The sequence below is a fragment of the Coregonus clupeaformis genome, chromosome 34, assembly GCF_020615455.1.
Source record: "Coregonus clupeaformis isolate EN_2021a chromosome 34, ASM2061545v1, whole genome shotgun sequence".
In the NCBI taxonomy this organism is placed as follows: Eukaryota; Metazoa; Chordata; class Actinopteri; order Salmoniformes; family Salmonidae; genus Coregonus; species Coregonus clupeaformis.
In genome coordinates, this window is record NC_059225.1 from 40,684,945 (window position 1) to 40,709,725 (window position 24,781).

A 24,781-nucleotide genomic window follows, 5' to 3' on the forward strand; every position below is an offset into this window, starting at 1 on the left:
TTTAACTTGGGTCAAACATTTCAGGTAGCCTTCCACAAGCTTCCCACAATTAGTTGGGTGAATTTTGGCCCATTCCTCCTGACAGAGCTGGTGTAACTGAGTTAGGTTTGTAGGCCTCCTTGCTCGCACACGCCTTTTCAGTTCTGCCCACAAATGTTCTATAGGATTGAGGTCAGGGCATTGTGATGGCCACTCCAATACCTTGACTTTTTTGTCCTTCAGCCATTTTGTACAACTTTGGAAGTATGCTTTGGGTCAAGCCTAAGATCACCTTGCACAATGCTAAGCGTTGGCTGGAGTGGTTTAAAGCTCGCTGCCATTGGACTCTGGAGCAGTGGAAACGCATTCTCTGGACTGATGAATCACGCTTCAACATCTTGCAGTCCGACGGACAAATCTGGGTTTGGCGGATGCCAGGTCAAGGCTACCTGCCCCAATGCATAGTGCCAACTGTAAAGTTTGGAGGAGGATAAATAATGGTCTGGGGCTGTTTTTCATGGTTCGGGCTAGGCCCCTTAGTTCCAGTGAAGGGAAATCTTAACGCTACAGCATACAATGACATTCTAGACGATTCTGTGCTTCCAACTTTGTGGCAGCAGTTTGGGGAAGGCCCTTTCCTGTTTCAGCATGACAATGCCCCTGTGCACAAAGCAAGGTCCATACAGAAATGGTTTGTCGAGATCGGTGTGGAAGAACTTGACTGGCCTGCACAGAGCCCTGACCTCAACCCCATCGAACACCTTTGGGATGAATTGGAACACCTACTGCGAGCCAGACCTAATCGCCCAACATCAGTGCCTGACCTCACTAATGCTCTTGTGGCTGAATGGAAGCAATTCCCTGAAGCAATGTTCCAACATCTAGTGGAAAGCCTTCCCAGAAGAGTGAAGACTGTTATAGCAGCAAAGGGGGGACCAATTCCATATCAAAGCCCATGATTTTGGAATGAGATGTTTGACGAACAGGTTTCCACATACTTTTGGTCATGTAGTGTATTTCACAAAATGGTTGACAGCCCCTCTGCGTGCTCCAGAAAGGAATAAAGGAGAGAGAGGAGGAGATGGAAACCTATGGTGTTGAGATATTCTGTAGCTAAAGGTAATGTGTCAGCCTATTAATTATGAAATAAAAAAAATTATCCTTCTTATTAGGCTATTCAAAATCAAATACAAATTCACTATAATTGCTAACTGTAAGCCGCCCTGCACAATCAATGAACCAACAGCATCACCTAGGGCTGCCTATACGTTCTCTCCCAGACTCGTGGATATACATTTTGGAGGGTAGCATAAGGTAAGCAGTCCCTGCAGTATGTATAACAATACAGTCCACACTCAAGAAGGATTACTTTATCCTATCCCAGGTATTTCTTAAAGAGGTGGGGTTTCAAATGTCTCCGGAAGGTGGTGAGTGACTCCGCTGTCCTGGCGTCGTGAGGGAGCTTGTTCCACCATTGGGGTGCCAGAGCAGCGAACAGTTTTGACTGGGCTGAGCGGGAACTATGCTTCCGCAGAGGTAGGGGAGCCAGCAGGCCAGAGGTGGATGAACGCAGTGCCCTCGTTTGGGTGTAGGGACTGATCAGAGCCTGAAGGTACGGAGGTGCCGTTCCCCTCACAGCTCCGTAGGCAAGCACCATGGTCTTGTAGCAGATGCGAGCTTCAACTGGAAGCCAGTGGAGTGTGCGGAGGAGCGGGGTGAGAGAACTTGGGAAGGTTGAACACCAGACGGGCTGCGGCATTCTGGATGAGTTGTAGGGGTTTAATGGCACAGGCAGGGAGCCCGGCCAACAGCGAGTTGCAGTAATCCAGACGGGAGATGACAAGTGCCTGGATTAGGACCTGTGCCGCTTCCTGTGTAAGGCAGGGTCGTACTCTCCGAAATAATCTCCAAAATATCACAATTTTTTAAACAAGCCATATAAAGTTGCTTGCTATTTCAGTTTAATCCACAAGAAAAGACAGAACAAATATTACAAAAAATATTAAGGTTAAACTCAAATACACAAATTGATTTTAAAAAACATATTTGTAAATTATATCATACATAGGACTGGTGGAATTATGTCACACATGCAGCTAACAAAAAATATATGGAAATGTTTTGCTCTATTCAAAATTATAACCAACTAATTGCAGCTTTACCGCAAAAATGGAAGAGGTAAGTGGAAGGGGGAGAAGGTAAGGAACCTGTCTGTCGGCCCTGCATTAAAGACCAAAATTGTTTTTTAAAAATTGTGATAAATTAAAAAGTATACCAGTTTCATTTTAGCACCAACAAATGTACAGCTATGCCATACAGGTTGCAAAATAGTTGGGAAGAGATTTTCGATATATACCTGTCAGTGGGTGCTGTAGGTGGGTGTGGTGCAGGAATCAGGCACAGGACGCAGAAAATTAGTTCAAAAGACTTTAGTGAAAGCACACTCAATACACGAGCCAAAAAGCCTGGAGGTGAGAAAATACGCACACAGGCGTAAACCAAAATGCGCACTAACATGTGCGAATAACCCTCCTAAACAGAGGAGGAAAACCACAAAGAGCAGACGGGCAACAGTAGCGCACAATCACGACAGCAAAACAATCACACACAACACCTGACAAACACAACGAGAACTTATAGGACACTAATGAGCGCTAAACGAAAACAGGTGTACAACATAAAGACAAAACCAAACGAACATCGAGACATACAACGGGTGGCAGCTAGTACTCCGGAGACGACGACCGCCGAAGCCTGCCCGAGCAAGGAAGAGAGGCAGCCTCGGCCGAAACCGTGACAATACCGATTCCATGGCACATGGTCAATGAACTGAAAGGACACAAAAGGACGCCAGATTCAAAACTTAGTTTTTCAATTACAATTATTGTACAAAATTCTTGCAACAAATAGAATGTTATATATATGGGGGAACGCGGAACAAGGGAGAGCTTGGTTTGTTGTTTTGGAAGTGTATTGGAAAGTTTCTTAGTAGCTAGCTAACTTTTGAGTTTGGATCCCACGATACAGTTGGAACCAGTTGCTGGGACTGCTACTCTCTGTCCAGTGATCCTGCTGACCAAGGCCGGGTCTGAGGAGCTATTTGGCATAGCAGATAGCCTAGCTACTAGCTAGCTGCCTATCAAGCTAGCAGGGTTTTTTTGAGGGCTTGAACGCAGCCCGCGACGCGGTTAGCCATTGTGGCTGGGACCGTGGATTGTCCACGGTTTGTGGCTGCCCACATCCCTGCTGTTTGTTGTTGTTTTCAATCTTCCCTGTGACCTGCCCTGTCTGGAACTGTGAGGAGTAACAGCGTAACCTACGTTGCTAGCTACCATGACAAAGACCAAAGCCGGCGGGAGTACCGTTGAGGACAGTGGTGTCTCTCTATCACAGGTGAAGGATATTTTAAACAAACAAAACATTTTCTATAAGCAGTTGTTACAACAACAAGTGTTTTGTCCAAATACTGGTGGATTCAACTAATAAAATAATGGACCTGACCAGAGAGGTCCAGGACCTGAAGAACAGTTTGCAGTTCTCCCAGGGTCATCTCGATGAGTTGAAACAGGCGAACGGCAAGATGACAGCAATCTGTAAGTCATTGAGAGAGGACATCAGTTCTGTGTGTGAATCCATGATAATAATGACGGAGAAGGGGCAATCAAGTCGAAATAACATGGTTGTGGACGGAATTGCAGAATCTCCACATGAGACCTGGACAGAGTCTGAGGACAAAGTGAGGGTAATGATATCTGAGAAATTGAAGAGGGACCACAGGAAGATTGAGGTGGAGCGCGCCCACAGGACTGGAAAACCCACCAACAGCCCAGGTGACAGGCCCGATAGTGGTCAAGTTCCTGAGGTTAAAGGACAAGGTAGCTGTTCTGGAAAGAGCCAACTTCAGAGTAACATATATCTTCCTCAACGAGGACTATCCTGAAGCTGTGTGCCAGAAGAGGAAAGAACTTATCCCAGCCATGGGAGCTGACAGAGCGTGTGGGGACATTGCCTATATACGCTCTGACAGGCTCATTGTCCACCCTCCCTCCCAGAAGCCTGGAAGGGATGAGAGAGCCAAGCCTATGGGTTCGTTGCTTCAACTCCGCAGTACACACACACAACCCAATTGATTAATGGACTGCTGAATGTATATATTTTTCTTATCTCTGATAAGCTACCAGGAAAGGGCTGAAAATAGCCCATATTAATATATGTAGCCTTAGAAATAAGGTTCATGAAATCAATAACTTGCTAACATCAGATAACATTAATATATTATCCAGGCTCTGTCGTAGCCTGCCGCGACCGGGAGATCCATGGGGCGGCGCACAATTGGCCCAGCGTCGTCCAGGGTAGGGGAGGGAATGGCCGGCAGGGATGTAGCTCAGTTGGTAGAGCATGGTGTTTGCAATGCCAGGGTTGTGGGTTTGATTCCCAAGGGGGGCCAGTATGTAAAAATAATGTATGCACTCACAAACTGTAAGTCGCTCTGGATAAGAGTGTCTGCTAAATTAATATATTAGCAATTTCTGAGACTCACTTTGATAATTCATTTGATGATCTAGCAGTAGCAATACAAGAATATAACATCTATAGAAGAGACAGAAATGCTGTAAAGATTCAGAGCCATATCCCTGTAATGCTTAGAGAAGATCTTATGTCAAGTGTTATTGAAGTGTTGTTGTTGCAGGTTCACTTGACATATCTAAAGCCTTTTCTTTTGGGGTGTTGCTATCGACACCAAGTGCTAACAGTCAGTATATAAATAATATGTATGAAATGCTTGATGGTGTATGTGATGTAAACAGAGAGGTCTACTTTCTTGGGGACCTGAATATTGACTGGTTTTCATCAAGCTGTCCGCTCAAGAGGAAGCTTCTCACTGTAACCAGTGCCTGTATTCTGGTTCAGTTTATTAATCAACCTACCAGGGTGTTTATAAACACTACAGGAACAAGATCATCCACATCTATCGATCACATGTGTACTAATACTGTAGAACTTTGTTCTAAAGCTGTATTCGTACTCATTGGATGCAGTGATCACAATATAGCGGCTACAGTGGGGGAAAAAAGTATTTAGTCAGCCACCAATTGTGCAAGTTCTCCCACTTAAAAAGATGAGAGAGGCCTGTAATTTTCATCATAGGTACACGTCAACTATGACAGACAAAACGAGAAAAAAATTATGGTGGAAAATAAGTATTTGGTCAATAACAAAAGTTTCTCAAAGGTTTTCACACACTGTTGCTGGTATTTTGGCCCATTCCTCCATGCAGATCTCCTCTAGAGCAGTGATGTTTTGGGGCTGTCGCTGGGCAACATGGACTTTCAACTACCTCCAAAGACTTTCTATGGGGTTGAGATCTGGAGACTGGCTAGGCCACTCCAGGACCTTGAAATGCTTCTTACGAAGCCACTCCTTCGTTGCCCAGGCGGTGTGTTTGGGATCATTGTCATGCTGAAAGACCCAGCCACGTTTCATCTTCAATGCCCTTGCTGATGGAAGGAGGTTTTCACTCAAAATCTCACGATATATGGCCCCATTAATTCTTTCCTTTACACGGATCAGTCGTATTTGATCCCCTGCTGATTTTGTACGTTTGCCCAAAGCATGATGTTTCCACCCCCATGCTTCACAGTAGGTATGGTGTTCTTTGGATGCAACTCAGCATTCTTTGTCCTCCAAACACGACGAGTTGAGTTTTTACCAAAAAGTTATATTTTGGTTTCATCTGACCATATGACATTCTCCCAATCCTCTTCTGGATCATCCAAATGCACTCTAGCAAACTTCAGACGGGACATGTACTGGCTTAAGCAGGGGGACACGTCTGGCACTGCAGGATTTTAGTCCCTGGCGGCGTAGTGTGTTACTGATGGTAGGCTTTGTTACTTTGGTCCCAGCTCTCTGCAGGTCATTCACTAGGTCCCCCCGTGTGGTTCTGGGATAGTTGCTCACCGTTCTTGTGATCATTTTGACCCCACGGGGTGAGATCTTGCGTGGAGCCCCAGATCGAGGGAGATTATCAGTGGTCTTGTATGTCTTCCATTTCCTAATAATTGCTCCCACAGTTGATTTCTTCAAACCAAGCTGCTTACCTATTGCAGATTCAGTCTTCCCAGCCTGGTGCAGGTCTACAATTTTGTTTCTGGTGTCCTTTGACAGCTCTTTGGTCTTGGCCATAGTGGAGTTTGGAGTGTGACTGTTTGAGGTTGTGGACAGGTGTCTTTTATACTGATAACAAGTTCAAACAGGTGCCATTAATACAGGTAACGAGTGGAGGACAGAGGAGCCTCTGAAAGAAGAAGTTACAGGTCTGTGAGAGCCAGAAATCTTGCTTGTTTGTAGGTGACCAAATACTTATTTTCCACCATAATCTGCAAATAAATTCATTATAAATCCTACAATGTGATTTCCTGGATTTTTTTTTCTAAATTTGTCTGTCATAGTTCACGTGTACCTATGATGAAAATTACAGGCCTCTCTCATCTTTTTAAGTGGGAGAACTTGCACAATTGGTGGCTGACTAAAAAAAAATTCCCCACTGTATATCCAGGAAAGCCAAAGTTCCAAAGGCTGGGCCTAAAATAGTGTAGAAGAGATCAAACAAAATATTTCGCTGTGACTCATGTGGATGATGTTAAAAATATTTGTTTGTCTGATGTGATTAATAAACAGTATCCAGACGCTGCACTTGATGAATTTATGAAAATGCTTCTTCTAATTATTGATAAACATGCACATGTTAAGAAACTGAATGTTAGAACTATTAAGGCTCCATGGATTGATGAGGAATTTAAAAACTGTATGGTTGAAAGAGATGGGGCAAAAGGAGTGGCTAATAAGTCTGGCTGAACATCTGACTGGCTGACTTATTGCAAATTGAGAAATTATGTGACTAAACTCAACAAAAAGAAGAAGAAACTGTATTATGAAGCCAATATCAATGATATAAAGAATGATGGAAAAAAATACTTTGGAGTACGTTAAATGAAATGATGTGCAGAATAACAAATTCAACGACAAATTCGAATTCAATTATTTTAATGATTACTTCATTGGCAAAGTGGGCAAACTTAAGCAGGAAATGCAAACAACGAACAGTGAGCCATCGTATTCATACTTAAATAAATAAATAATGAAAGAAAAGCATTGCAAGTTTGAATTTTGTAAAGTTCGTGTGGAAGAGGTGGAAAAATTATTGTTATTGTTATCGATCAATAATAACAAACCTCCTGACATTGACAACTTAGATGGAAAGCTACTAAGGAAGAGAGCTGACTCTATAACCACTCCTATCTGTCATATCTTTAATCTGAGCCAAGATTAAAGTCTTTGTCCTCAGGCCTGGAGGGAAGCCAAAGTAATTCCGCTACACAAGAGTGGTAAAGCGGCCTTTACTGGTTCTAGCAGCAGACCTATCAGCTTGCTGACAGCTCTTAGATAACTGTTGGAAAAAATGGTGTTTGACAAAATACAATGCTATTTCTCTGTAAACAAATTAACAACAGACTTTCAGCATGCTTATAGAGAAGGGCACTCAACATGTACTGCACTGACACAAATGACTGATGATTGGTTGAAAGAAATTGATAATAAGAAGATTGTGGGAGCTATACTGTTAGATTTCAGGGCAGCCTTTGATATTATTGACCATAACCTGTTGTTGAGAAAACATATGTTTGATTCAGAGCTATCTATCTAATAGAACTCAAAGGGTTTTCTTTAATGGAAGCGTCTCTAATGTCAAAAATATAAAGTGTGGTGTACCGCAGGGCAGCTCTCTAGGCCCTCTACTCTTTTCTATTTTTACCAATGACCTGCCACTGGCATTAAACAAAGCATGTGTATCCATGTATGCTGATGATTCAACCATATACGCATCAGCAACCACAGCTAATGAAGTCACTGAAACCCTTAACAAAGAGTTGCAGTCTGTTTTGGAATGGGTGGCCAGTAATAAACTGGTCCTGAACATCTCTAAAACTAAGAACATTGTATTTGGTACAAATAATTCCCTAAGTTCTAGACCTCAGCTGAATCTGGCAATGAATGGTGTGGCTGTTGAACAAGTTGAGGAGACTAAATTGCTTGGTGTTACCTTAGATTGTAAACTGTCATGGTCAAAACATATAGATTCAATTGTTGTAAAGATGGGGAGAGGTCTGTGTGTAATAAAGAGATGTTCTGCTTTTTTTTACTCCACACTACACAAAGCAAGTCCTGCAGGCTCTAGTTTTGTCTTATCTTGATTATTGTCCAGTCGTGTTGTCGAGTGCTGCAAGGAAATACCTAGTTAAGCTGCAGCTGGCCCAGAACAGAGCGGCACGTCTTGCTCTTCATTGTAATCAGAGGGCTGATATAAATACCATGCATGCCAGTCTCTCTTGGCTAAGAGTTGAGGAGAGACTGGCTGCGTCACTTCTTCTTTTTATAAGAAACATTAATGTGTTGAAAATCCCAAATTGTTTACATAGTCAACTTACACACAGCTCTGACACACACACTTACCCCACCAGACATGCCACCAGGGGTCTTTTCACAGTCCCCAAATCCAGAACAAATTCAAGAAAGTGTACAATATTATATAGCGCAATTATTGGATATAACTTCATTCCATCTCATATTGCTCCAATGAACAGCAAAATTGGTTTTAAAAAATGGATAAAGCAACACCTCACGGCACAACACCTCTCCCGTATATTTTCCCAAAAAATATATGGGGGATTGGAAATGATGCACACAATTAAATAGATAGAAGCCACAATCTATCTGCAATATTAAAGCAGAAAATTAGTTATCTTTCACCGTTCTACCTACCAGTGATGTACCATGATGCTGCCAGTAGCTTGGGGCTATCAAGAATGATGCACCTTACGCTGACCAAGGTTTTCAGGCTGATCTGATGGAGAATCCATTTCGACAACTTCACATTTTCTTTCCTTCACAACATAATGGAAGATTCTCGATTACAGGTAACCTAATGTGAGCTAGCTTTCTAGCCTATCTGGACTAGCTAGGTACAGTGAGGGAAAAAAGTATTTGATCCCCTGCTGATTTTGTACGTTTGCCCACTGACAAAGAAATGATCAGTCTATAATTTTAATGGTAGGTTTATTTGAACAGTGAGAGACAGAATAACAACAAAAAAATGTCAAAAATGTTATAAATTGATTTGCATTTTAATGAGGGAAATAAGTATTTGACCCCCTCTCAATCAGAAAGATTTCTGGCTCCCAGGTGTCTTTTATACAGGTAACGAGCTGAGATTAGGAGCACACTCTTAAAGGGAGTGCTCCTAATCTCAGCTTGTTACCTGTATAAAAGACACCTGTCCACAGAAGCAATCAATCAATCAGATTCCAAACTCTTCACCATGGCCAAGTCCAGAGCTCTCCAAGGATGTCAGGGTCAAGATTGTAGACCTACACAAGGCTGGAATGGGCTAAAAGACCATCGCCAAGCAGCTTGGTGAGAAGGTGACAACAGTTGGTGCGATTATTCGCAAATGGATGAAACACAAAATAACTGTAAATCTCCCTCGGCCTGGGGCTCCATGCAAGATCTCACCTCGTGGAGTTGCAATGATCATGAGAACGGTGAGGAATCAGCCCAGAACTACATGGGAGGATCTTGTCAATGATCTCAAGGCAGCTGGGACCAAAGTCACCAAGAAAACAATTGGTAACACACTACGCCGTGAAGGACTGAAATCCTTCAGCGCCCGCAAGGTCCCCCTGCTCAAGAAAGCACATATACAGGGCCGTCTGAAATTTGCCAATGAACATCTGAATGATTCAGAGGAGAACTGGGTGAAAGTGTTGTGGTCAGATGAGACCAAAATGGAGCTCTTTGGCATCAACTCATCTCGTCGTGTTTGGAGGAGGAGGAATGCTGCCTATGACCCCAAGAACACCATCCCCACCATCAAACATGGAGGTGGAAACATTATGCTTTGGGGGTGTTTTTCTGCTAAGGGGACAGGACAACTTCACCGCATCAAAGGGACGATGGACGGGGCCATGTACCGTCAAATCTTGGGTAAGAACCTCCTTCCCTCAGCCAGGGCATTGAAAATGGGTTGTGGATGGGTATTCCAGCATGACAATGACCCAAAACACACGGCCAAGGCAACAAAGGAGTGGCTCAAGAAGAAGCACATTAAGGTCCTGGAGTGGCCTAGCCAGTCTCCAGACCTTAATCCCATAGAAAATCTGTGGAGGGAGCTGAAGGTTCGAGTTGCCAAACGTCAGCCTCGAAACCTTAATAACTTGGAGAAGATCTGCAAAGAGGAGTGGGACAAAATCCCTCCTGAGATGTGTGCAAACCTGCTGGCCAACTACAAGAAACGTCTGACCTCTGTGATTGCCAACAAGGGTTTTGCCACCAAGTACTAAGTCATGTTTTGCAGAGGGGTCAAATACTTATTTCCCTCATTAAAATGCAAATCAATTTATAACATTTTTGACATGCGTTTTTCTGGATTTTTTTGTTGTTATTCTGTCTCTCACTGTTCAAATAAACCTACCATTAAAATTATAGACTGATCATTTCTTTGTCAGTGGGCAAACGTACAAAATCAGCAGGGGATCAAATACTTTTTTCCCTCACTGTAAGTTAGCTAGCTAATGTTACAGTCCTGTATTGAACTAAATCATATAAATAGCTAGATAGCTATATTTTTTATACACACCGTCAATCAATTTCGCTTATGCCATGGTAGTCACTGCTAAACTGGTAGCTACCTTCAGCAGAGTAAACATGTTTGTTCGTTCTATCTTTGACTGACATTTGCTAATGTAAGCTAGCTAATGTTAGCAAATAAGAGTAGCTCAATCTGGTAGCCATCTATTCCACCCTTTACTAAAAATAGAATTGTCTAAATAGATAACTCACTCTCTGTTTGAGTGTTGGTAGCAATGATGAATGTGTATAAATGTTCTATGGTTGGTTAGTTGGTTCTCACCCAGTCTCAGCTGGCTAGCAATCTTGCTGCCAATTTAGTGACATTAGTTAGCTGACAATATTGAAATGTGCAAGTTAGGTATGCTAAGCTAGCCAGTCTAATATTCTGTGTATCAATACAATTAGTGGGGTGGTTAAATTATGTATTGTTGTGTATTTTGTTGTAGGTGGCACAGAATCTGATTCCATCAACATGCGCTTCCAACCCCTAGCTCTGCACAAGGTGAAGGTGAGTTGGCAAAAATATTTACAAGCTGACGGCTAAGATAGCTTAATTTACAGTAAGCAGGGTATAAACATGAATTGGGTAGTGTTTTTTTTATGGTTTATGTTTGTGTTATGGGGTTACAGGTGGTTAGAGGTAGCCTGAGGACCACAGAGTACCTTCCAGAACATGTAATCAATTCAGTCTACCCTCTTCTCTTTTTACGTTATTTTTGTAAAACTCAGGTTATCTAGAGTCATTCCACAGTGCCCTGCTGAAAAATACCCCAAAGCGGCGACATTTTGGGTACACAAGCATGAGGGAGGGGACACACCTTGTGGTTATGGAGCACAACAAGATTGTGGGACGAAAACGAGCCAGGGACACTGAAAGGTAAAAAATCAAGACTACATCAGTAATGACAACCACCTCATTCTTCTCTCTGCAGATTCTCAAAACACAGTACAAAGACACGTCTACAAAAATCCTGTTCTAAGGGCAACTATTGACAAGAATGATCTGTCAAAGTCAATGGGCTGGGGGAGGTTTACAGATAGGACTTTGAGGTGAGGAATGGGGTTTTGGTTGTGCAGGGATGTGCTTAGACAGTGAATGTGTATAAGAGCGATTGAGGTGCCATTTCTGCTCAATCTCCCATACACAATTCATACTGTGTAAGAAATGCCCTCCTAAGACTTTTCACACCTTCTTTAGCCCCCCAGCCCATTCACTTTGTCGACTGATCTTTCCTCTCAAAAGCAGCTCCCAATGTCCCCTTATTTTCCCTAAACAATACGATAGCCGATCCCATTTGGTTTACACCAACAAAGGCGTGTTGCCCTACGTCCCTTCCACAATAAGTGTAAATGCTAAGGAGACGTGCCAGGAGATCTTCTGCAAGAGGACCAAACAGTCGGTGGTTAAGAAGCCCTACACCACAGTCTTATCCAGCTGACTATTCACCGCAGACAGGACAAGCCATGTCATAAGCACAAAGAGTCTCAGCTTCCCCAGCCCACCATGCTGAACACCATTACCAGTGTACGGAAGCCGGATAAAGGACTATGGCTGCGTTTACACAGGCAGCCCAATTCTGATCCTTTTCAGAACTGGTCTGGTTGGTCAAAGGACCAATTAGTGGAAAAAAGATCAGAATTGGGCTGCCTGTGTAAACACAGCCAGTGTGGCTCAGCATAAGACCATGTAGAACAGGGGTCTCCAACCCTGTTTCTGAAGAGCTAACCTCCTGTAGGTTTTCGCTCCAACCCCAGTTGTTACTAACCTGGTTCAGCTTATCAACCAGCTAATTATCAGAATCAGGTGTGCTAGAAACCTACAGGATGGTAGCTCCCCAGGAACAGGGTTGGAGAGCGCTGATGTAGATCCACCATAAAATAAATATGGATATTTCTATCAATCTTCGAAATGTGGATTTATGGATTCACAGAATATATTTATATAAGCTGTACAGGGCTCTGTAGCACCAAACAGATGCTAAACATTCAGATATCCAAATAATGTTTATTTGTCAATCTAAAATACAGGAAAGTGTACACTATTTAATGCTAACGCAAGAGAACTGGGTATTCAACAATAATGTTTTGGTAAAAGTAACAGACAAAAAAATTGTGTGAACAGTGTAGTGCAGTTCAGTGTTTCCGAGTGTGTCTCAGGTGTAGAGACACACAAGTGCGTTGAACTGTAGCTACAGATTGTTACACCAGACAATGTAATTTCTGTGATACACCAAACAGTACCTATTCTGTAACTCCCAGTAATGGATACCAAAAATATTTTGTTAAATCACATTATCTGGTGTATCAATCTGTAGCTACGAGAACTGGTGGTCATGATGAAATTGCCATTGACAAAGAAACATACAGTAAGAAAATACAGCATGATCAGTGTACTAAAGTTTAGGAAATACATGTAAAGCTGTGGGAGGAGTGTTGTCATGATAAAACTGCCATTCAGCTCCTCGTGAGTCATCTGCTTGAAATCCAGCATAATGTCTAATCCCTCGAAGGGGATACAGTTCACGGGATACAGTTATCCTACAATGACACATGCAGGCAAAGGAATTCTGTTTCTGTATCTAGAATCCACTCCAGGAAGAAGGCCCCACATGTAAATGATGCTCTATTGTACAGTTAGAACGACAGTTGAATTGTGCCAGCATAACATCAACATTAGGGTAGACTAGTTGAACATGCATACATGTGCACAGGCACTGAGATTACATTTACAACAATATCTAGCCTAATAGAAAGAAATATGGCATAACCCTCAACCTTTGCACAATGACTAGACCGTACAAATGTACCTAGGTAGGTAGGTATACAGTAAATACCTACAGCCGTGTCTATCAGGCATGCTTAGGCAAATATTTTTATAGTAAAATCATCTTCAGTTTTAGAGATTTACAACAGTACATGTTTGTATTATTGTTTCTCCTCACTGTTTGCTACTAAACTTAGCTAACTAGCTCGCTGGATATACAATCATTGTTATTTACATATTTTTGGAATCCTATCTTGCGTCGTGCCTATAATGTTGTGAGATTAAAATGCATCCACAGTCATAAACATAACCAATGTCAACCCTCGTCAATTATGTTACATAGCTAGTTAGTAAAATGATTTACAGTTCCTGATGTTACACGTTTGCTAACAAGTTACAAACACGAGGCGTGGCGAATAACAAGTTAGCAGGCGCCAGGCTAACTAGCTAGCCAACTCCAGTCATGTGCTAACATTTGCTGGTAAACCTACCTTTAGGTGGCTGGTTGTAACGTTGTAGCTTGCTGTTTAGTATTCTTATCTACGACTAAAAATAGAAAAGGTTTTACAATCGAGATACACAAGATCTCCGATTGTAAAACTTCTTCTATTTTTTGTCATAGATATGGTTACCGGTATTTGTTTAGCTAACTTTGTGTTGTTAGTGTCCACCTCCTTTTCAAAAAAGTTAACAGAGGGGAGAAGGGCTTTATCTAGGAGTGGTGGACATGTGAAAAGAAAGAAAATACTTTGTTTCTGGGGAAAAGGAATCTCCATGGATCTACACATCCTGCCTAGCTCATAAATGCAGACAAAGCACTGGACAATTTTTAGGGAGATAATGATCTAGGGTTTGAGTGATCCAAGACTGGGTGGATCACACAATTCAAGTAGCCTCCAAAAATTAAATAGTGTGAGTTGAGATTGGGCAGCAAAGAAAAAAGTTTTTTAATAAAATCAACATCATCCCAATTGGGAGCATAAACATTTACAAGCAAAACAGAGAGAACCAGATACCATAACAAAAAGTCCCTGTGGATCGGAGATTATGTCAGCAGCAGTAAATTGTACTTTCTTATGAATAAGTATTGCTGTTCCCCTTGCCCTAGCGTTGCATTTTGAATGGAATATTTGTCCAACCCAGGCTTTACTGAGTCTACCATGATCTGCTGTACACAGATGTGTTTCTTGTGAGAATGCTATATCGGTTTTTTAATTCTTAAGATGAGCAAATACTCTAGCCCAATTAACCGGGCCGTTCATTGCCTTGACGTTCCAGCTTGTAAACCTAATAGCTGACCCCCCAACTCCCACCCCAAGATCTGAATTGTCAGTCATTAAAAATTCAGATTACAAAATGTAAACTGGAATAGAGATGAAAACCCTGTATAAGACCACCGATCATATCTTGTGACAAAACAAAAAGCATGTACCGAAAAGTTAGACAAAATACTGTTGAGGTAGAATGTGTAACAATCAAATGGTTAATGAAGGCAAACAACGTCCCCCCACCCACCTGACATAAATCCCTCCAAATAACACAACAAAATAAACACAGTACAAAATAACAGACTTCCCCAAATAGGGTCAAATTCCTGGTTAACCATCTGTCACTTAACTTACCCTACACGAGGGCTCCCAAATATTAACATAATTATTTACAATGCCAGTTTTAAATTGTTTAAACTCAAATATTAACAGTGTCACTCAATAGTCGATCAGTTACATCCTCCATTGGCTTTAACAAGTGCAAATAGCCATGTAAAATTCTGTTGGTCAAGACTTTGCCCATGGGTTATGTTAGGGGTGTGCTCCATGCCACGCTCCCGCAGCCGCACCTCACAACTGTGTCCACAACCACAGGGAGTAAAATATGATACTCAGGCGCAGCGCGACCACAAAGACTACAGCAAGGAACGCACTCCACAAACACGATTGCCAAAATAGTCCGACTTCAATGAATCTCAGTAGAGGCGAAAGCTAAATATATCCAAACACCCACTTAATCAAACAAAGGCATTACAGTCAAATGAAAGCACATGCAAACAAGAAAGTAACCAGAGTCAGACCCTGAGATTGTAGCATTAGTAAATAGGCTTTAGAGAGGTAACGTTAAATGACTAGTTAATGCCAACTCAGTTCAAACAAAAACATAACAAACTCACGTTGGATATTTAACATGTGTTACTAGTACCAGCTAAGCTAGTCAGCCAGCCAATGTTACTTACATTGATACAGGTCAACGTTCAGTTGATTCTAGATGTAGCTAGCTAGGTAGTTGTCCATGTCAAGCTATATCTCAGCTAGATAGCCGCTAGAAATGGTGGAGAAGTGCTTGAGCACTCCGGTTTTTGTTGTGCGTAGCAAGACATGCTAGCAAGTCATCCCAGACTTCTCAGCCAGTATAGATATAATAAAGATATCCCTGGGTGCTCCTGGAGTTAAGCACTCATCTTGTTGCCATGTAAAAATACATTTCAATAAAATGTTAGCTAGCCAGCCAGATAGTAAACAGTCAAGTGTGTCCAGCCAGCTCCCGCTAGCCAGCCAATTTGATTGTGATGTATTAGCTAACGTTGCCACTAATCTCAGTCAAATAAAACTAAATAAAATAAAGATGTTATCAGGTGCTCTCGGAATGACAAAAAAAAAACATACTTTCATGTGAAAAGTAATATCCAAGTGGGTGTCATGAAAATCAGTCCGTTGCCAGCCAACAAAGTAGCCAGCTACATATTCCTCCCACCATGGCTATCCAGCCGGGCCGCTACCTCTATCAACATTATTCTATGCGCCGGACATAGAACGCGTTAGCCTCGGCCAGTGTGTCAAAAATTAGGGTCTCTCCCTCATAAAAGACATGAAGACGGGCAGGGTGTAGGAGCTGAAACGTTATCCCCTTGTAGAGACCGGTTTTGGTGTCCTTGAATTCAGCTCTTTTCTTCACGAGATTGGCACTCAGGTCCGGGTAGAATGTATATCTTGGCCACGGAATTTTGGTTGATGGTCCCTCGCCCAGGGCATTGCACGTTCCTTGTTTTGGTAATGATGAAAGCGGGCTATGATTACCCTAGGCCGCTCCCCTGAGTTGAGTTTGGGGGCGAGGGATCTGTGCGCTCGGTCGAGCTCTGGCGGCTTGTCAAAGACACAGTTACCCATCACTTCCACCAGCATGTCGGAGACAAATTTCACAGGGTTGATTCCAGTCTCAATTCCCTCCATGACGCCAACGATACTGATGTTTTCCCTTCTGGTATAATTGTCCAACGAATCTACCTTGGAAAGTAGAGCTGTGTTGGCCGTTATATATGAGCGACACTGCCTCTAGCTCGGCAATCCACTCTGTGTTGTCAGTGGAGAAACCTTCTAGTGTAGTGAGGCGTCGCCCAAACGTGTTGACTGTTTCTCCTCAAAAGGCATCAATGGAAGTTTGGAGAGGTGCCAGTGAAGTGCTGATGAGAGAAGCCATATCCTCTTTTAGGCTACTTCTTTGTTTAGCTAGCTCAGCTACAAGCATGGTGATAGACAAGGCCTCCGACTCTGCAGCAGGGCTGCAACTACGGTGTTCGAGTAGTTGGTTCGGCCTTCGACGATGTGTTAGTCATAGCAGTTCTTTTCGGGTTGGTCTTGCTCAATGTACCATGAAAAGTGATTAAAAGAATATAACCAAATGATACATCCACATAAAAACTAACTGCGGCATGTAAAAAACTTAAAGTTTAATTGGGGACCTCTTTCAAACACGTCTTCTTACATTGCCCGACCGGAAGTCCAATCGAGTGCCCTTCTCTATTTGCATGCTGAAAGTCAGTAGTTAACTTCTTTGAAAAATAGCATTATATATTTAGTGAAACACAATTCTCTCCATCAGTTTACTAAGAGCAGGCAGCAAACTGATTGGGAGGCTGTTAGAGCCAGCAAAGGGTGTTTTATTATTTTTAGGCAGTGGAATTACTTTAGCTTCCTTCCACGCCTGTGGACATACACAATCCTTTAGGCTTTGGTTTAAGATATAACAAATAGGGGTGGCAATACAGTCTGCTATCTTTCTCAATAGTTTCCCATCAATGTTGTCTATACCTGTTGGCTTATCATTATTGATGGATAGTAGATTTTCCACCTCTCCCACACTAATTTGACCAATTTAACACAGCAATCCTTCTCTTTCATTATTAGATATTCTATACCCCCCCCTAAAAAAAATCCAGATTTCTTCCAAAAAAATTCATATATATACAGTGGGGCAAAAAAGTATTTAGTCAGCCACCAATTGTGCAAGTTCTCCCACTTAAAAAGATGAGAGAGGCCTGTAATTTTCATCATAGGTACACATCAACTATGACAGACAAATTGAGGGAAAAAAATTAAGAAAATCACATTGTAGGATTTTTAATGAATTTATTTGCAAATTATGGTGGAAAATAAGTATTTGATCACCTAAAAACAAGCAAGATTTCTGGCTCTCACAGACCTGTAACTTCTTCTTTAAGAGGCTCCTCTGTCCTCCACTCGTTACCTGTATTAATGGCACCTGTTTGAACTTGTTATCAGTATAAAAGACACCTGTCCACAACCTCAAACAGTCACACTCCAAACTCCACTATGGCCAAGACCAAAGAGCTGTCAAAGGACACCAGAAACAAAATTGTAGACCTGCACCAGGCTGGGAAGACTGAATCTGCAATAGGTAAGCAGCTTGGTTTGAAGAAATCAACTGTGGGAGCAATTATTAGGAAATGGAAGACATACAAGACCACTGATAATCTCCCTCGATCTGGGGCTCCACGCAAGATCTCACCCCGTGGGGTCAAAATGATCACAAGAACGGTGAGCAGAAATCCCAGAACCACACGGGGGGACCTAGTGAATGACCTGCAGAGAGCTGGGACCAAAGTAACAAAGCCTACCATCAGTAACACACTACGCCGCCAGGGACTCAAATCCTGCAGTGCCAGACGTGTCCCCCTGCTTAAGCCAGTACATGTCCAGGCCCGTCTGAAGTTTGCTAGAGTGCATTTGGATGATCCAGAAGAGGATTGGGAGAATGTCATATGGTCAGATGAAACCATAATATAACTTTTTGGTAAAAACTCAACTTGTCGTGTTTGGAGGACAAAGAATGCTGAGTTGCATCCAAAGAACACCATACCTACTGTGAAGCATGGGGGTGGAAACATCATGCTTTGGGGCTGTTTTTCTGCAAAGGGACCAGGACGACTGATCCGTGTGAAGGAAAGAATGAATGGGGCCATGTATCGTGAGATTTTGAGTGAAAACCTCCTTCCATCAGCAAGGGCATTGAAGATGAAATGTGGCTGGGTCTTTCAGCATGACAATGATCCCAAACACACCGCCCGGGCAACGAAGGAGTGGCTTCGTAAGAAGCATTTCAAGGTCCTGGAGTGGCCTAGCCAGTCTCCAGATCTCAACCCCATAGAAAATCTTTGGAGGGAGTTGAAAGTCCGTGCTGCCCAGCGACAGCCCCAAAACATCACTGCTCTAGAGGAGATCTTCATGGAGGAATGGGCCAAAATACCAGCAACAGTGTGTGAAAACCTTGTGAAGACTTACAGAAAACGTTTGACCTGTGTCATTGCCAACAAAGTGTATATAACAAAGTATTGAGAAACTTTTGTTATTGACCAAATACTTATTTTCCACCATAATTTGCAAATAAATTCATTAAAAATCCTACAATGTGTTTTTCTGGAGAAAAAAAATCTCATTTTGTCTGTCATAGTTGACGTGTACCTATGATGAAAATTACAGGCCTCTCTCATCTTTTTAAGTGGGAGAACTTGCACAATTGGTGGCTGACTAAATTTTTCCCCCACTGTATATATATATATATATATATATATATATATTGATCACCACACCTTTATTGGATTTTCAACATTGCAGAACCAATTACATTTTTAGTAAGTACTAGCTCCAAGGTGCCAATAATTTTGTCCATGCCATTTGTCTTAAGTAAAACATATATATTTTAAACAACGTTTACAAAAATAAAATTGGTTCTGCAATGTTGAAAATTCAATAAAAAGGTATGGTGACCAAAAGTATTTTTTGAAGAGATAAGGAATTATTTAAGAAAATTGCAAGGGTGCCAATATATTTGGCCGGCACTGTAGCTATCTTTCTTTCTTTATGTCACTAAGTATATGAGCTGTCATCCTTAAACTCACTGAGCTGTCAAGAAACACACTGTTAATATACTGTAAGTATAACATTTTGTGTCTGCTCCTTTTTTCTTTTTTTAAGGAGTCTTCATTGAAAAGGCGCAATGCTCGCTCACCATTAAAACTATTCATATATTTGTTTGGTTGCACCTTGACTCACGTTGGTTGACAATGCAATGTACTTTATTCAGACCGCAAGGAAAGAGATGGGGAGACAGAACAGGTAAAGACATAGGACAGGATGTGGTTTGAAACCCCGCCTCTGGGGGTAATGTGTAGTCTGTAGTCAGCAATACTACCACTTAAACCTCTGTCTCTATCTGCTCTGCTCTGTTTTTTTGGTGTATTGACTGTTGGCTCATACCACCAGTCTAATGTCTGGGTTGGTTGTTTTTCAAGGGGTTCGTTATAGTCAGTGCTTGCTCTAAAATCTGCGTCGCATCAGATCTCCACTGGCACAGACCAGAAGCTAGTTAGACAGTCAGAAACTAGAGACAGATTTTTTGGCTATCGAAACTGATGACTTATCAGTCAGCTCAGTGTGTGTGTGTGTGTGTGTGTGTGTGTGTGTGTGTGTGTGTGTGTGTGTGTGTGTGTGTGTGTGTGTGTGTGTGTGTACGCATGTTGTGCTTGTTTGTTGACCTCGGTAGCACTTCATCATTGCAAGAGGGACTTGCCAAAATAAGAAAAGGCCCAAAATAAGACCTACAAAAGTTGATGTTCCAAGAATCATTTCAGAATGCTCATTCTGCCAAAGTGCAGTAGTATTTACAGTACAGGATAGTGTAAGGTATTGGACAGAGACTCAAGGTCAAAGGGCATCTACAGGCTCCACACCAGCATCCTCGGTCAGCACTTCCTGGTATCAGCACGGGCCTTGGCCATCCATTATTTGGCAGCTTTCTTGGGCCACAGTCTCCCACAGTCTGCCAATCTTGACATCTCTCTCAGATACAGTAAATCAACGGGCTCTCCGTTTGTGTTTTTCTCTAGTTAACATCAGTTATGTCCTTCTGTAGCAAAATATAGTTATGTTTCACCGCTCATGTACTGTAAATACTAAGCACTTCAGAATCTGCTAATTGTTTCCAAGTGCTTCACTCTCATGAATGAGAAAAGTCAGGTCAGAAAGTTTCACAGTCAAAATGTATATCGAAGTAGAGACGCTAACTTTGAAAGGCCTGCATCTCCCTATAATCACAGGCAAGCGCCAGGTTTTCCTGTACATGAGTGGCAATTGAAAATGTGCCTGCAAATGGTAGTAGTGCATTAACGTCTATCTAACGATGGAAAACAGCCCTTTAAAAAAAAAACACATGGTGGCTACTGTGTACGTGTCCATCTCTCTGATGATCTATTTAGTGCAGACTAGCATTAGCTAGTCAGCTTTAGACTGAAACTGGTCCAGGTCAGCTGTTAGCACTAGCACAGGAACCGCATCAAAGTCAGTGGCTGAAATTGCTATCTTGCTTCTTTGCCGAGCTACTCACTATTCACCATTAAGGGGATGAAGCCTGTCCAAATGTATGTCCTGGCTCTGTAATTGTCTTCCGGCTAGCTCCTCTCTCACATTTTAATAAAGGTTCAAGACGGGTGTGAGATTTGTCCGCCCAACTTACTACCATCTGCTATCTTCCACCGTGGGCCACCTACCCTTAGAGCCCCTCTGCAAACTGCTGCCCATATCACAACGAATCCCTTCTCCCAATTAGAAAGGCTGGAACCCGACCATTTCACCCACAGCAACTGTTGCTTTCAGAGACAGGTGTCAAGATATAAACAAACTATTTGTTTTGGTTGTTACTCTTGTAACCAGACATGACATGTTAGGCCGCCACCCTGCAGGTGGTAGGTATAAACATAACTTTAATGAGGGCTTACTTTGCGAAGCTCCGTATCAGGTAGTGATTGTAGTCTCTGTAGCTAAAGCAAGCGTTAACTTCCCCACGCCTCCTCTGAATGCTAAATCACTGTATTGTAAAATGTCTTAACATGCTAATTGGTCCATTGAATCTCCTTAACGCTTGTTGGCAGTTAAAAGCAGCGAGGTATCTAGGAGCCCAGCTTGAAATGGAATAGAGAAAATTAAAGAAGTGCTGCACTGGCAGGGTCAAGGTTTTTGTAGGAATGAAAGTATGGAACTGAATGAAAGATTGGAAGAAAAAGAGTACCTGCCACCCACCCACACAGCCCATTGCCACTGCCATAAAATCCCTTCCTGGTCACCAAGAGGGCTGTTTTAACACATCATAAATTAGCATAGTATTAACACACATGGCCTGACTTAGAATACATCCCATATGCACATGCGCACACACACACATGCACACACACCCTTCTATCTCCAAATGCCTTAATGTACCAAAGAAATGCTTTAGTTCAACAACATGATAAATTACTTACACAGCATTCATATCACACACACACAAGTCAATAAGCACGGCGCGAAAGGCAGGCCCTCTCAGAGAGCTCCTTTGACGATTCATAAAGAACTGCTCAGAGGGGTGGGTGAGTGGGGTCCCAATTATTTCAGCAACACCACTTCAAACAGGAACTCTGTCCCTCCCTCGTCTAACACGCCTCTGAAGCCATCTCTCCTCTCTCTTCCCTGACATCTCAGTGCTCTGAATGTCTCTCTGACAGTTATGAGGTTCTCTGAGGCTTAGCAATTTCACTGAACCCCCGGGGTGTGTGCCTGCGTCAATGTACTGCACAGGTAACCACTGATAGGGTGTGTTTTTGTTGGTAATGGTGGTAATCAAGTCCAAACTTGAGCGCTCCGGACCTGAATAGAACGACCAGCGTCGTTAAGTGACATTTTGTTAACTTTTTGGGAGGCACATTTTTGCTCTATTACCAATCAGCTGGGGATAAATCAGCCTACTTCAGAACACTCTTTCTGCCTTTATTTGTTTGCTTCTCTCTCTCCCTTATTCTTTCCGGTCTTTCTCCCTCTCTCCGTACCCTCTCGTTTATTTTCCTCTTCTTGCCCCATCTCTCTCTCCCCTCCTTCTCCTCTCTCTTTCTCTTTCTGTCCCTTTCCAGAACGAAAGGGGCCAGTGCCCGGCCGACGTGGTACCCGAGCCCTTGGACATGCCCCTGGAGATGGCGGATGCCGCCGCCCTGGCAAAGGAGTTGCGCAGCCTGCTGAGGGAGGCCCTGTCCCGGCCCTGCACCCCACTGCCACTGCCACTCACCCTTCCTGCCCTGGCAACACCAGGCCTCTCCGACAAGGCCCGGGCCCAGCTCACTACCATGAACATCCAGCTGGGCGACCGCGTGGTCATTGCTGGTCAGAAGGTAGGCGTCCAGTTCCATAGCCATCAATGAAGCATCTCAAATCCACATTGGTTGATTGTTCATAACTGAGGTAAAAAATGAGCCTTCTTAGTCTTCTCATTTGAGTAAATGGTCAATTCCTCATGTGGCAAGCCAGTCAGACAATCAGAACAGAAGCCTCTTGTTCCTTCTACACATTCTAAGGCTTATCTATACAGCCCTCAATGAAAGATCATGTTGCTATCATGTTGATCATGCTGTTCACCCCACCGACTCTAGCCCCGGGAAAATACACAATATTTTGGCTGTCAAGTATGTTTTTATTTTTTCTCAAGACAAGTGAAGGAGAAGAAAGGTATGAAAACGAATAGAAAAGGAATGCAGCATGGTGAATTGAAGGACTTGTAATCTTCATTGTGTTTTTGCTTGAAGATGCCCTCACTGTCGCGGCTCCTAAGCACGCACACACCAGTCGGACGGGGCCCCCTGAAAGAACAAGCCATTAATGAATTTTCTCTCCACACTGCGAGCGAAAACGCTGGGCGTGGAGTTCCCGCAGATTGGCTAATCAAAACCCTATTATTACATCTCAGAAACCGGCCAGGTGCTTTGATCTCTATTTTCCTTTAAATTCATTTTTTTCCCTTCTCAGCGTGTTTATATATTTAGACACATCAAAACATGCGGCAGGTTCTTGATAGAGGGGGCCGCTCTTACCTAAATGCGCAGCAAAGCGCGTGTGCATTTCTAAATGAAGAGGTAATCACTTTCCGCCACACTCTGCCGATGGGCAGATAAAGAGAGGATGAAACGAGCATTCCGTTTTTTAAAACTTTTTACTGACTGTTTATCTGTAGGAGTAGAACCCTGTTTGTTGGCTTTAAAGCTGTTTAACCTGTGTGTGTGTGTGTATGTGTGTGTGCGCACGGATTCAGGTGGGTACTCTGCAGTTCTGCGGTAGCACCGAGTTTGCCGGTGGTCTTTGGGCCGGTGTGGAACTCGACCAAGCGGAGGGGAAAAACGATGGATCCGTCGCGGGAGTGCAGTACTTCACCTGCCGCCTCAAACACGGTACATCCGCTACAACCCCAACTGACAGTACTCCCTAAGCACTTATCAATCCAAAACTATTAGGACCTATTGAACAAGTCAGTTGCTCAATGGTGTCTGAACGGCTTGCTGGCAATTGCTATTCTCCATGTGAGATGTGAGTCAATGGCTGCCCTAATCTGGTGTTTGGCCTTTGTTGACCTTTTGCACTCATCATTACTTTGAGCAATCACTCTATCTTTCTATCTCTCTCTCTCTCTCTCTTTCTCTCTCTCCCTCTATGTCTCTCTGTGTCTGTTTGTCTCTCTTGTTCTCCCTTCTCACATTCTCTATTTCCCGCTGACAGGGATCTTTGCACCCCTGTCCAAGATCAGCAAACCCTCTGAACGACACAAAGCCATACGGCCCCCTCAGCGCATCGACATATCGCGCGTCACCTCCAAAATAAACACAGGTAACCGTTTTTTAAATGTATTTTGCGTCTATGTATGGATGTTTGGATAGGGTACACGGTAAAGGATAGCTAGGCCTATAGTCCGAAGGGGCATAAAGACAAATGGACTCGGCCCAAATAAGAAACCTATTTGTGATGAAAAAACATCATTATGATAGCACAGAGAAGCTCTTGAGCCTGAAGGGCTGAGAGGTTGAGATAGGGAGGTAGGGAGTAGAGTCGGGAAGAGTGGTAGAAGATGGAGAATGGTATAAAGGGTGGAGAGCCATTTTCCACGAGTCACCGTTTATCTCAATAAACCCCCTCAAGGACCTGTTTCTGGAAACTCATACACATTAATGCATTATTAGAGACCACACATCACAGGAACCACGGAAACACACAC

General features: G+C 42.9%; 1 protein-coding gene across 2 annotated transcripts in view; it reads left to right on the forward strand.

Moving 5' to 3' along the window:
* LOC121539661 (CAP-Gly domain-containing linker protein 4) overlaps window positions 1-24,781 on the forward strand; it is a 124,406-nt gene that overhangs the window by 78,930 nt on the left and 20,695 nt on the right. For both annotated transcript variants that reach the window (XM_041848329.2, XM_041848330.2), the window contains exons 7-9: window positions 22,659-22,913; window positions 23,828-23,963; window positions 24,289-24,396. In XM_041848329.2, coding sequence (XP_041704263.2) covers window positions 22,659-22,913; window positions 23,828-23,963; window positions 24,289-24,396 — 499 coding nt within the window. The remainder of the gene's footprint in view (window positions 1-22,658; window positions 22,914-23,827; window positions 23,964-24,288; window positions 24,397-24,781) is intronic.